The sequence below is a fragment of the Wasmannia auropunctata genome, unplaced genomic scaffold (genome assembly GCF_000956235.1).
Source record: "Wasmannia auropunctata unplaced genomic scaffold, wasmannia.A_1.0 LD336053.1, whole genome shotgun sequence".
Lineage (NCBI taxonomy): Eukaryota > Metazoa > Arthropoda > Insecta > Hymenoptera > Formicidae > Wasmannia > Wasmannia auropunctata.
In genome coordinates this window covers 1,930,837-1,945,535 of record NW_012026837.1, presented here as the reverse complement: position 1 = coordinate 1,945,535, position 14,699 = coordinate 1,930,837, and the positions used below count along the sequence as shown (strand labels likewise).

General features: G+C 45.5%; 1 protein-coding gene across 1 annotated transcript in view; it reads right to left on the bottom strand.

Annotated features, from left to right (window-relative positions):
• Nucleotides 1-261: 261 nt before the first annotated feature.
• LOC105451011 (eukaryotic translation initiation factor 5B) overlaps nucleotides 262-14,699 on the bottom strand; it is a 33,871-nt gene continuing 19,433 nt past the window's right edge. Inside the window, exons 15-16 of the mRNA XM_011691188.1 lie at nucleotides 4,794-4,955; nucleotides 262-1,198 (exon numbers count right to left, since the gene is read on the bottom strand). Of these exons, the coding sequence (XP_011689490.1) occupies nucleotides 1,091-1,198; nucleotides 4,794-4,955 (270 nt within the window). The 3' untranslated portion in view covers nucleotides 262-1,090. The remainder of the gene's footprint in view (nucleotides 1,199-4,793; nucleotides 4,956-14,699) is intronic.

Sequence of the window (14,699 nt, the reverse complement as noted above, 5' to 3'; positions counted from 1 at the left end):
TCAATAGAAAAAGTAGTAGTGCAAAAAAAAACATTAAAAATAAAAACTGAATGAAAATTTTCACTCGCGCGAAATGATAAATTATCGTCGTTGAAAAATATTTTCTCATCAAAATGCGAAAAGTTCATTTCTAAAAGATGTATACTTATTAACAGTTGTGAATAAATCGGATAAAATGGATAGGTTACCTGGAAAGGATGACAAAGCGGAGTGTCCTCGGGTACAAGCCGACGCGCGTACTAGCGCGTAAAAGAGATATCCTTTTTTTTCTCCCATTCTCTTTTATTTTCTCCTTTTTTTTTGCGAAAAACGCGTAGTCTTTATTTTCCACCCCGCAATACTGCGCTTGTCTTATATAAAGAGATTACATTATATAAAACACACGAGCGATTTCTCGTGCGATTATTTCGTTCATCAGCACCACGCATATTCGTCTCCCCCCCCCCTCTCACCCTCTCCTCTGTTCCACCCTTTTCTCTCCTCTCTCTTCCTCTTCTCTCCCGACTCGTCTGTTTTCCTCCATTCCGCGTATCTACAACGTCGTTGCCCACGACGTCCCATCCGGAGTGATCATCCTCCTTCTCGCGATCGCGCACTTCCAAGAAGCTTCCTCTCCGATGCGACCCCAGCTACGTTCTCTTCCTGCTCGTTGGCAAGACACGGGAGTACCGTTTTCGCGGTACTCCATAAATACTCCGAACGCAATCGCAGAATCCGATGCGATCGCGTCTCCTCCCCGTCTTCGATCGTCCTCGAAAGCCGCGCGTGGCGCTTCCAAGGACGCCGGCGAGCACGAGATTGTCTTCGCATCTCTTCTTCTCGCGGCATGCTCGTCCGATGGCCTTACAACTTTCGGCAATCCTTCGTATGCACGCGAACAGGAACGAGAGAGACGTCGATCCGCGTTTGGAATGGGAGATACTTTCGAGCATGCCGCATCACCAACGCGTTATCTCGCGGCGGCGATGTCGCGACGACGATCGAGGAGACGTTCGCTCGGGTTCGACGAACCCCGATTTTCTCGTCGAACAGCCGCCGGAAAAGCAAAGAGGCCCTTGGACAGTGTCGCCGTCGCAATCCTCATCATATCCTAGAGTATCTGGAAGAGCTTCTTCAGTTCCACCATGAGTTGCCAATCGGTCTTCAGTAGGTCATCCCTGAAGTAATCCTTGCAGGCGTCTATACTCTGCCTGCTTATCTGTAACAGTTCGAGAAATGCCGCTTTCGTTATCGGGTGATAAAACGTGTGAGCCACTTACAGAGATTTCCCGTCCGTAAATAAAACAATAAAAAGAAATCCTTCTCTTCCGCTCTAACTGCAAAATAAAAGATTAAAACGAGAATCTGTGTATATTTTAACTCACATATTTATCTTCAATCAAAAAGAATGCCTACTCTAATTTTACGTTAGAATTTCATTTCTCAAATTCTACAAGCGGATTTTTAAGTAGCGATTAACTTATGTTTAATAGTAATAATAGAATGAATGTGTTATATAAAATTAAATTGTATACGCGATGCAAGAAGGACCAGAAAGAGAAACGTCATATCCGTAACATCTTAAAGTTAAATCGAGTCCAAGGATCGAGAACTTTGGTGACACGAATAATCGGGCGATCGAGATCGGATAATCCGAGTATGAGGACTTGAGAGTAGACTGTGACACCATTCATCCGCGAACGTCGTAGATCAAGCGGGGAAAAATATAGCGTCATATGTTACACGTTTCGAATGACGCAACTTGTAACGGAAACACGAGCGTCATTTGTGTGACGTGGCAGGCAGGGCCCGATCTGTTAAAAGCAAAATCTCAATAAAGTTAACCGCGCGGCAGCTCTCCGTAACGCGGCAAAACTGTCCCGCCGTGCGTTTCTCAAAGAGCGTTTTTAACGCGTAGCGTGGCCGATTTTCACGTGGCGCGGCTTTTCGCAAACAGAGGAATAGAAGAACCCGGCGTGGTTGTGTGTGCGTGTATGCGTGCGCGCGCACGTCGAACCATTCGGAAACGTAACGCTTCACAACTGTTTCCGCCCCCACTCCCGGCCGGAAGTCCCGTTTCATTCATGGATCGGTCACAATGGTGGTTTTACGCGGCTATTGAGGACGCCTGCCTCCCGCCACGCCCCTTCTAGCTTCCCTCGCTCCCCGCCGCCTCTCATTCTGCCTCTCTTTATCCTTCATTCTTCTACGCTCTCACTCTCTCTCATCCTCGCCCCCCATGTGTTTCCCTCCCTTCCTCCTCCATATTACAGCTTGTAAAGTATACGCGGAACGATGTTGAATATACAACAGTTCGCGGTAATCATAAAAAATTTCACCGACGGCGCAAAGCGCAGAACTAATTTGAAAGTTTAAGTTTTTCGCGCGAAGCTCGCGATCGCGATTACGCGGCCTCGGACGTTATTATGCAATTTCGGCCTGCGTGACGAACACGTCGCGATAAGATCGCGCGGACGTGCCGCGTCGATCGATCATTCCGAGATACACCGTCGGCGAATTTTAACGAACGTAAAGTTCGCAATATTCGATCGCGATTTTCCGTGATCTACTTTTCTCTTTCCGCCGCTGCCGCCTCCGCCAAGATTAGAAACGGACTATTCCCCGCAGTCGGATAAATAAACGCATCCTCCGAAAAGTGCGGCGAGAAATATTGTTCCGTGTGTGCTCGCGATATAAGTGAAGCGAATCCCTTAGCCGAAAGTAGAAGAGCGAAAATATTTGTTTAAAATTAAAGGCGGCTTAAAATGAAACGACGATGTGTTCTACGTTTCCTATATCTTTTATAGTTTTCATAAGAATTTATTTGCATTTAAAAGTACCTTGTTTTTCTACATTTCGCAATATTTTATTATCGTAACACGTAAAGAAACTTAATATTATCAGCTAAAAGTCAATAGCTTAGTTCAAAGTTTTCCCTCACGGAAAAGCTTAAAGTTAAAGGTAAAATATATTTGTTGCAAGATACAACTTTTATTAAGTTAAAATTAATTAATTCTAGCAGCAAAATATTTTTTATAGCGCCTAAATTTTAAGTAAATAAATTTACCTTTGGCAACAACCTGTCCCTATTTTCAAGACGCATTTTATCTACATTTCATTATCACAGTAATATTTTAATTGCGTTGGCTAATCCTTTCTCTGAAGAATAAATAACCGAACTAACACAATGATGTACATAATTTGTACCTCATGCTTATATTTTTTTTCACAGATTTTATATAGCTTCTTGCTTACATAGGAGCGAAAGTTGATCTTCGAGCAGAAAAAATCCTGCGATAAAAAAAAACATGAATGTTTGAAGTAAAAAATAAATGTTTGCTCTCGCCCTATTTTACTCGTGATTTCGTGTCTCCCTTCGTATCTTTCGGAGGCGGATTTTCTTCTCGGGCGTTGAAAAGCAAAAGCGTTCGGCTCTGTTTCGCCCGTATGAGCCGACGTGTCGACGGATCAGCGGCTTCGGGAGGAATCGTCGTGGGAACAAGATACTTCCGGAACTGATTCCACGAACCAAACGGTAACGACGACTTCCGCTTGCCTACCAAAGCACAGGAAGGTGCTTGAAGCACGACGACGATAGAAAGAGGCCCGCGGAAAAGAGAAGGAAGAGCGAGGAGGGTAGAAAGGGACCGGGGGGGGGGGGGGAGGGGACGGGAGATGGGGGGAAAAGAATGAAGATGAAACGTCGGTTTGTATGAAGAAAAGGCACCAGTACCGTTTCTCACAGGAGAAAGAAGAAGAAGAAACATCCGTCTTAATTAACGATCGCAACAGTCTTTACACACATTTCCACGGGAATAATGTAACGGCGACGGAGTAATTGAAATTTAATCCGGCTCAGTCCCGCTTTAGTCCTTCATTAATCCTTTCCGCGTACCCGAACACGTGCGTGGTATATAGAATTTTAATTTCTGATTCATTCATCTAATCTGAATTTTTTCTTCTAACTATATATTTATTAAATAAAGTGTCTGTTCCTATTTTCTACAATGTTGTCTATTATTATTGCTTATACAGCACATCTGAACATCCGCTTTACTTAAATATAAGACATCCTGTACGCGCATTAATTCTCGCGTTCAGCTCTTTCGCAGCCCACGGCATGAAAATGCGGGTGTAATTAATAATAATCGCCCAAGTGAAGAACTATTTGCGCGTGCGAGCGACGAGAGGTATCCGAGCGAACGCGGGGCCGAACTCGTCCCATAGTCGATATCCTCGCCTGAAGGAGAAAGACGAAAAAGGAAGAAGAGTGGCAAGAGAGTGGAGGGAGGAGGGAAAGAGAGACGCGGAGGGGAAAAGGTAGCGAGCTTCTACGAAGGCCGGAAGCCGACGGCGGACGAGCGATCGCCGCCGGATGTTCATCTTCCTTTTTCGATCTAGGTCTCGCATACTAAGTCGAATTTGCGTCAAGGCGAAAACTCGGCGCGCCTCTCTCGATCTCGCGCTGTCTGTAGCGCGAATAGAGTAATATACAATTCAACAGGCTAATTATGAGATCGCCGAACTCAAATCTAATCGATTGGACTTACCCGCGATATCTAATATTCGATTGCAATAAATTTACCATGAAATTATAAGTAGATTTTGATTACTGTGCGTTGAAAAACAGAATTAAAGTTGCTTAATTGTATAACGACCTATAATAAACTATCGCTAAATAAAGATCTCATATTCACATTTTTTCGCGGTTACGTTCGATTTTTCAATTTCGAAAAATTTTTCTCATGTACCACAATTTCCTTCTGCGTTTAATATAGGACTAGATTAATAAATTAATGATTGATGTTACTTACCTTGCTGACGAGGAAGTCCTTCGCCTCGAAATGACGACCGAACATCTTGGGTGCTTCTCCTGGCACAGGCTCGATTTTGATGCAGACCTCTTGGCCTTTTCTAGCCGATTCCACGGGCTTATGATTGTATTCTACACTGGTTACCATGCCCAAGTCAACGAACTGGAACGATCGAATTAATATATTAATCAATTAGAGAAACAGCATACGATATATTTTGCAATGAATATAGGAATGCGGCGCTCGCAATGATCGAATGATAATCGTCCACATGTTACATGTATTCCACGCGACACACAACTTGTCCCACTTGTAAATATTTAATCAATTCCTAAGAATATATTACACGCGTTTAAAGGACAAGCTCCGAGGAATTTCAGACTCCAAAGAATCGTTTCACTAACGCAAAGGTATTTCGCTGATACAGGAGTGCTTATTTTCAGATTTACGATCCGAACAAAATACGATCAAAGTCGAAAAAGATCGGGGATCTCTGCCTGCCGTAGCTTCCTCCCGTTCCCCCATAGATATAGTAACGCGACACCACATTCGTATACGCGTGTGCGTTCGTTTGATTTAGCGTCGTGACGGATGCCCGAGCGGGCGATTTAACGACGCGAGAGACAGGTCTATCCCGCGAGCGGAAAGCTTCGGCATATTAGTAGCGCGACTTTCTGTAGGTCTTCTTTTTCTTAGTTATTTTTTTTTTTCGTTATTTTTTTTTTTCGCCATCGATCGTCGGCGTCTGGTCGCGTGGGTATAACTCCGCCTAGGCACACCTTTACCGCGACCGGAAGTCGAGACAAGCCGAGTATACCTGAACGGCACGCCGTCGGACCGAGCCGAGCTGTTCCGTGCTGTGCCGTGCCGTGCCGTGCCGTGCCGGGAGAGCAGAGTCTGCCTCGCAACCGAGTCCGAGACGTGGGTACGCATTTTCGTCGTGAATACCGGCGAGAATCGGTGAACCAAGTAGGTAGGCAGGCAGGCAGATACCCGCATATATACGTAGGCCGGCACGCAGTAGGCTGGGGCCTCCGGTCGTAGACAGATCCACCGGGTGTTCGCAAATGTACGTATCGCGAACGATGAAAAATTGAGTTGGAAGACGTCGGACCTCGTCGGATTTCAACCGCGATTATTCCGTGCGTCGCAGCAATGAATAGAGAGTACTCAAAGAAATGGAGACACAACCGTGCTTTGCTTTTCTCTCCTTCTCTCTCTTTCTTTTTCTTCGCCTCTCTCCGGAAATAATGACATTATTATTAGCAACTCTCTAGCTTGACTGTAATTTCGATCACCTCGATCACGCAAATTAGATATTGCAATCGCGAGTGCAATCCATCGCGTAAGCTACGTTTTATAGAAAAAGAAAGAAGAGGGGAAACGGTGGAGTTTTCTCCAAAGAGTTGATTCTCAATGGTCGATTCGTAGGAAACTGTCTTGGGATGCCGAGCTTTTCAACGGACGCCGTTATAGACGGCTGCAGACGGTGGGTTTATTGAATCTCGGGACACGCTGTATAACGGTGTATACAGGCGAAAAAGCCCCGAGGAGCACGTTGCCCCGCTACCGCGACACACCTGCGGCCGCGGGAGCGCAAAAGTGGGCGACAAACCCGGACGCGGTCGCGTCCAGGATTTGCACGAGCGCCCGGCCGGCCGGGCTGCGGTTTAAAAAAGATCCTCATGACTTTTGCAATGTCGCCGGTCTCTCTGTCCGGGGGGTGCACGCGCATTCGCGAACCGCACGATCGGAAACCCTACAGCCTATTCACCTATATATTTATTTATCGCGTGACCCGAAGACGAAACCGTACTTACACCTGCGTGCTGAAATCGCGAATCTAAAACTATACGTTTTCCACTCGTTGCGAAAAACGCAGGAAACGCGTCCGCGTAACGGAAACGCAGTATCGAATAATCTTAGGAAAATGCGCCACACGCACGTTTGCGAAAGAAAAAGAAAAAAGTATATATCCTCCATTGCGGAGCGAGCAGCGGCGATGCGAAAGAGAGATGGCATCAATTTATCTCGCACAGTAGACCGCGAGAGAGTATAAGACCTTGGCTCCATTATCTCTCTATGTACTGCTTCAATATTTATCCCGTATCCAAACTGCGTTAATTACATATGTACTCAAGGAGTTACGGCAGTGGGAGGAAGCTATTCTGCGAGCGCGATTACCTTGGTGCGCAAGATATTGAGAGGCATATTATGGAGATAATGATAATGATAAGCTCATCGAGAGAGAGAGAGAGAGAGAGAGAGAGAGAGAGAGAGAGAGAGCTTACTTCTTTTCTCGATTGTATTTAAAAAACCTGAGAGATATCGAGTTCGAACAAAGCGCGCTGAAAACCGATACAGATTGCGAGTCGCGACGCAGACGTATACGGCCGGCCGACGTTATCGCTAGGTGGACAATGACCGGTCGAATATGCCCGCCCGTGTGTATCCCGAAACCCACGCCAAGAGAGCAATACCTGGCTCGGACGTTCTCGAAGTCACCCGGTATCCCCGCCTAGCCGATGACCAATAACTGAGACATTGCTTCTCGACCCTTTCTCGAACGCTGTGATTGCAAACCTCGTGAAATAACGATGATAAAATGGGCATGCAAAATATCTCTGATCTATCCTCAATTTTCCTATTTTTTTTAGTTTCAAACAAAATTTTCCATTTTGCTGTGGAAAGAAATTTAAAAATTGTATACATATATATATATTTTTTTTTTAAACGTAAAACAGATTATTGCTAAAAATTTGGGTAGCCAATCTACGTCTTCAATTATTCTCAGAATACAATAAATATATATAGAGATCCAAATTTTGTTCCTCGATTCTATCAAGTTTAAATGGACGATCCAGAATCTGTTATTTATCACGCGGCAGGTGGTCTCGCGACGCCTACCTTTTTCTTTTATCCTCTCTCTCAAATTATATTTTAGTGCAATAATTACGTGTGCGGTGCCAAAGAACGAAAGATGCATACGCGTCATACAGGGAATATTGTGCGTGTCGGAGTTAATCAGCTCAGACGCGAGAAAAAGAGAAAGATACGATCGTCCCGTTCTCCCCCCGTATGCCGTGGCATGTTCCACGATACGCTCTTCTGTGGCCGGCGTACTTTTATGGCGTACCCCCGTCGTCAAATTCTCGACACTCCGCCGCGACCGAAAGGAATTACCATATAGGTGCACGTGTGCAGGCGGGCAAACGAACCTTGTTCGTCCTCCGCCTCGACCTTCTCCGCCCTTTCTTCCAACCTATCGCGCCGCGCGCCTTCAATCCTCTCTCGGCTCCGTTCTCTCTCAACCGCTCGAGGTTTTAAGATAAAGTTCGGGACTCTCGAAGGACCAACCGCTAATTTCGTCTCTCCCTCTGCCTCCCTCGTCACTCTCTCTTTCTCTCTCTCTCTCTCTCTCTCGCAATTCTCGCAAATGTATAACATTACGCGACGTATTTTACGACTGACGTCGTCTCCGTCGTTTTTGTCGCGTACTAGGAATTTCGGAAGTCTCGAGGTCGAGGCATCCGCGACTTGAGTTTCATCTACGATAGGTAGCCCCGCCGGTCGTGACTCTAACAAAGGATTTTTTTTACGAAGGGAATATTATCACGTTGGAGAGAGGAGAAATAATAACATCCGAGGTTGAAAGTGATGATTTTAGTCGCGGTATTTAAAAGCAGTTTTCGACTGGCGCATTAGACGCTGTCGTCTCTCCTTCCGTCGAGAAGAAGGGGATTATCCCGAGCGAGACGTGCAGGCGAACGGGGAAGGAGGGAGCCCTAACAGCTTTGCAGCTTAAAAATCTGGTCACCGCATCGGGTATAACCCGACCCTCATCCTCTGAAATTACGGAAGCCATTACGGAGTGTTATCGGCGCGCTTTACCTTTTACGACTAACATGTCAATAGAACGCGAGAGGAGAGGCGAAAGAGAGAGAGAGAGAGCGACACAGCCTCGTGCTCTCTTTCTCTCTCGTACGCGATCGAGGCCCGGTTACGCGTGGGCCCGGGCGTATATACTGTCCACTTTAGATTTATCTCGTTCTAAGTGTCCGAGAGACACGGAGGATCTCTCTCGCGTTGTGCTACGTGGGCGGAGAAGAGGCCCGCGGGGTCGACCGGGTTGATGGCGAGGAGGACCAAACGGAAAAGCGTGCACATACATAGGCACGCACACACACACATACACACACACACACACATACGCCTTATCCGCTCGTCTTCCGATGCTAAACTATCTAACCATTCGCGCGGACACCCACTCGTCCGCTGCAGTTTCTCCCGATAAGTTCTCGCCACGCCATTCGACGTTTGTTGCGCTTATTGACACGTTTATTGTGTTCGATGTCCATAATCCGATTTTTTAAAATTAGCAATACATAAACAAGATGTCTTAAACCCTTAACATAATTGATCGCCCCGCTTGCGAGGCGCCTCTGCCATTCCGACCATTACGCGCGATATAAATCGCGAGGCGCCGCGATTATTGAAGCGTATCCAATCACATGCTGCGTGATACGTTTCGCGCACGGCGCTCGAAGCCTCTATATAGTTCATGAAATACTCTACAATGTATAATTAAATAATATTAAAAAATACTCATACATGCTATTAGTAATATAATGTGTATTTAATGATATGATTTTGCAACAGCCATTTTAGAAATTTCTCATTAAGATAAAATCAAAAGACAGAGAGAAAGGGGTAGAGAGAGAGAGAGAGAGAGAGAGAGAGAGAAACAGGAATTTTCAGCGCACGGATCACAAAATCGTATGTAGATATGTAATTTTCTACTATTCACGCGGTCCAATAACCCGGTCCGTCGCTACAGTCATAATACAATGTAGCCACAGTGCGGGGTCAAGAACCTCGAGCGTAAAATGCACGGCCCCGCCCTAAGGATGGTTCGCGAAAAGTAAAACAAAGAGAAAAAGGATTCCCCATAAATTTGAATCGTGGGATGCCGGGAATAGAAGGGCGGGAGGAGGGACACTGTGCTCGCAAACAGCCTAGAGATCACATGGAGTGAAAAGGGAAGAAAGGAGAGTTCCTAGAAAGAAGTATAGCGAGAGGAGCCTCGACCTTGGCACTAAGCGCGAGCGTGCGCGCGCGCGCGCGCGCCCATCATTTGAAGGCCGATCCTTTCCCGGCGCGAAATGGGAATCCGCAGATAGGTGCAACTGCACGGAGATGCCTTAGCCGAAGGCTCGCTTCGTTCCGCGAAAACCACGCTAGACTACGTAAGTTGCACCTGCGTGCGTCACGTCATGCTCCGCCGTGTACCGTAAGTTTCATCGTGGCAAGAGAGAAAAAGAAAGAGAGAAAGAGAGAGACCTCCTCTCGCGCGATACCAAGATATTATCCGCGAGATGCTGCGAGATCCCGGCATGAGGCTGAAACGCGACGTGATTATTTATTCCGCGGGTACGAGATTTACACGCGCGCGGGCTTTTGCCAGCTCGCTCGGCTACAGCGGGTGTGTAACGGTACGTAGCGTTACAAGATGCACGCGGTGAAGGAATATTGACACACATACGGAAGATGGAGCACCCTCGAGATACTTCTGCATATCGGAATTCACCTCCGCAACACTTTACGCTTTTGAAAGTTAAAACGAATATGCGGCGCTGTGAGATCCACGTGAAAGGCCACTGAAGGCATTTAGGATATTTCGAGAAAAAAATCTTTACGTTAGATGTTAGGAAATTCTTGCATACATAATATCCATATTTTCTTTATCATTTAAATATAATTGATTAAATATTATGTAAATATAATTGATATGTACATTTGTGACTGTTGCTCCTGACCTTTTTTGGGCTAGTTATGCGCATATCCAAAATATTATCACGTAAAATATTTAACCTTTGCCTGTTTGACTATAATATCTTTTGTCGACTATCATACAGGTATTGTTATTTTATTCGTATTTTGGCTTCTATAAGAAACCAGATGGCGTAAAAAGAATATCAAAGCGCGGATTTGAACGTTGTCAAGATCCTTCCGAATGTCGGAGAATTGTAGTCATAGACCTCCTCGATATTTACATATAGCCTTTGCAGCTTGACTGTAGGATGTTACTCCATTGTGATCTCGCTATACACAGATATCGTTATCTATTCGCGTGGGTTTTATGCATCACGCAAATATTGATACAACAAAACGCGACCTTCCATGTTCCCCTGTGCAGTGCCTCCGCATATTGGAATTATTTTCACGGGTTGCGATATTTACATGAGGCTTTCGCGGCCTGACTATATAGCGTGCGTATACGCGGCCACATTTATCGCGGGTGCGTGCAAGGATAGACGAAAGACGAGGGGGAGGAGTCGTTCTTGGCATACTAGATAGCAGACGTGGCGTGCCCGCGGCTCGACGTCGAGCGGCGCGGCGCGACGCAACGCGTCTCGGCGGCGCGGCGGGAGCGAGCGAGCGAGCGAGCGGGGCTCACGCGCGCGCGAGACGGGAACCGGAAGTCTATTTTCGTGGCCCGTACCAATTTAGAAGGCTTTATAGTTCGTGCGACGAGAGTTAGCGGCTCTAACGGCCTCACCGCGCGCGTCGTCGGCGCTTTTGGACGCCGTTAATCGAGATTCGCGCCGCGAAGTCCTCGTCTTACGCGAGCATTTGCGCTCGCTCGCGGCACGAAATTTCGCCGGAGCCACGGGAAAGCAGGAGTCACGTCGGTGATTAACGAAAGAGACGCGTCTACTATATAGTTCTAAAGACAAATCCTCTAAACACAATATGTAAATAAGAAATAACACAAAAAAAAACGATTAAATTATATTAAGAATCAAGAGTTTTAAAAAATAAGAAATATGGGGGAGATAAGAAGTAATCGGAAATTCAAAATTAAAATGCGGACGCAATACAACAGAACAGTACAATCACACGAGTGACCGTCGAGCTTTGAAAATATCAATGACGCCGCTCCGAAATGAAAGAAGAACCTTCGAGATATTCGAAGAGCGCGCGTCATTTCCCGGAAGTAATATTGCATACTGGTTTCGTGGGTAATTTTGTTGAAAATGTTCCGCGAACTTTCTCGGAATATAACGGACTTGAGGCTAGACGAGCGTCTCGCTCCCGGGGTTGAAAGCCCCGTTGGCGTGTGCTATTTAACGTTCTACGGACGTAAGCGTGTCCCCCACGTGTGCCAGAGCTGTTTACTCCTTTTCCGCCGCGACGTTTTTTTTATCGTTGTTGGCAGAATTAATCGCAAGCTCGGGTAAAACGATCCCGCCGACATTGGAAACCTCGTATCCGGCCGGACGTTTCCCTCTTCCTCTTCCTTCCCGTTCCCGCTTCCGTTCTAGCCGCTCTTTCCTCTAATTCTCCCCCTTATGACGACAAACACGATGCCCAATGACAATTTTTGCAATACACTATTTGGAAACGATTATTCTTTCGCAAAAACATAAAGAAGAGTCATATTATTAATCGTGTCCTTTTTTTATTTTTTTCCCATTTTTTTTACGTTTTATCAATTAATCAATTCAGAAAAATATCTTTCTATTTTTCATACTTATAAAATTTATTTTTTATAAGACTCTTCTTTTGTTAATCCTGAATTACTCAAAAACTTTTATATACCATAATTTTCTTGCTAAAAAAAAATCGACTTCAACCAACTTTATCATTGTGAAATAATGCGGCAAAAATTAATCGAAAATTTTTTCACGCAAAACTCAGGCGGAATGTAAGATAGAGAACGACGGGCAGAGAGGGATATTTAGAGCGGAGTAAACAGGGAGAGAAAGAGCGACGTGTTCGAAAAAACGACGGACGCCGCACAGGCTGCTGATGCAGGCACGATAGAGTACAAATGCGTTCGCGGCGCTCGTTCACCGACCACATCCCGTCTTTCGGTCTTCCGGCCCTGTCAGTGGCGTTTCGTGGAAACGCCTCTGGCTTCCTTCCGGCCGTTTATCACTCGTTAGACGGAAGGGCGGGCGGACGATGCCGAACCCTCTCGACATACCGAATGCGGACGCGAGACGCGCGTTCGTCCTTTCACAAGGATACACTCAGTCCCTCTGTACAATAGTGCTAGTGAACGTAGCGTGGTTGTACAAATGCTAAGAATAAGCGACACAGTATTCTTTGGTATGCGACCGGCTCTTTTGAAGCTCGGGACAGTCCCTCGGGGTTAACTCGACGCATCCGGTTCCGATCGATGTAGTCGAAATTATACGGGACACGAGAAAATATTCACGATGAAAAAGACCCCAGAGCTTTACAATGCTTCCCTCATACAGCGTAAAAATTAGATTTCACGAATCGATTTCATCTCTCTTTCTTTCATGTTCCTCCTTGTGAAGTCATATCGTTAAACCATATCTAATTTTGCATTGCTCGAACAAATACCGACGTATCGTTTATCTGATTTAACTTCTGTATCCCACGAGCTTTTAAAGCTCCACTATATAATTTTAGATAATAGAAAATTTGTAAGTAATGGAGCAACGATATTCGAGAAAGAAACTTTGAAAAGTTTCGCTTCTTCGTAAAAATCGGAAGACAAAAAAATCCGATTGATTTTCGGTGGGTTCGTGTCTCGCGTGCTTTACCCACTCCTCGGACGATTCGCGAAGTCAGGAAGGATAATTTTTCGCGTAGGAGCTCCCTCGCACTTGAGAGAATGACAGCCGCGTGGATTGCGGGCAATTGCGAAACGTCGCGGTCTGAATACCCTCTCAATAGAGAGATATCCTCTCCGGCTTGAAATTCCTATCCGCCGCGAATTTGCACGCGCGCATGCCACGGTGTATGCCTCAAGGAAAAGGAAGAGGAAACCGGGCAGGGCAGGTCGGGAGGAGGGAGGGAGCACAGAGACGCGGGACGGGAGAGAAAGGAAGAACGGTCGGTCTATGTACGAGCGCCTTTTCCGCCGGAAGAGGACTCGCGCACCGGAGCGTTTCTAGTTCCTGTCGCTCGCCCACGAGAGCTGAATATAATTCCAAGTGAAATCGCTCTAAGCCGCTCATGTCCTTTCTTAACGTTTCTGATTGCCCACGAGAGGTGCGCCATACGTGAGAGACGTATCTTTCAATATTGTTATCACAGAAATAATACTTGAGATAAAACTAGCTGATGAAACGAGAAGTAATTACGACAAATTCAAATATTCGAGGATTTTATCTTGTTACTGTGTACTTCTTACGAGGATTTTATCTTGTTGCTGTGTTACAAAAAGCCGTTATGAAATATACAAATACATACAGTAGAGATTGAGAATCTGGTGAGTGCGAGCCTGACACGACGTATGCCGATCATGTTTCTCGCGCCACGATAGCGTGTTGTTGAACTTACTTAACGATAAAGGGCTTCTGCCTCTCTTTCTCACACTCTATCTTTCGTCCTGCCTCACGCCTCTCTCTCTCTCTCTCTCTCTCTCTCTCTCTTTCCACTTCGCCCCAATCGCACTCGCTTACTCCGCACACTTCTCTTCGAGCATCCAACTTTCGCTTTATGAGGACGACAAGCGAAGATGCTTCACAATAACTCGTTCAGCTCCGATTTTTAGCCTATTTTTACTTTAAAATTTCATTTAAATTTTACTTTACGACTTAACGATGACTTTAGGTATACTAATTGATATTTTGAGAGATGTTATGTTTTACAAAATCATAATTAATCATTATTAAATATACATTTATAAAAATACAATTTAAAAAAATTAATTTAAAGTCTATTACATGGAAAATCGAAGTTTAATGGACAGACGTATTCCGACTCCACGTAAATGTCTGATAAAATACGACTATTTCGTTCTATTATACGCCAATAGTCGGTCGCTCGTCGTTTAACTGATAAAGAGAAGGCAGAAGAAAACGGAGAAGAGTGTCGCGCGATATGTACAGCTGAAGCAAAGACCGCGAGGAAGAAGATGCTTCA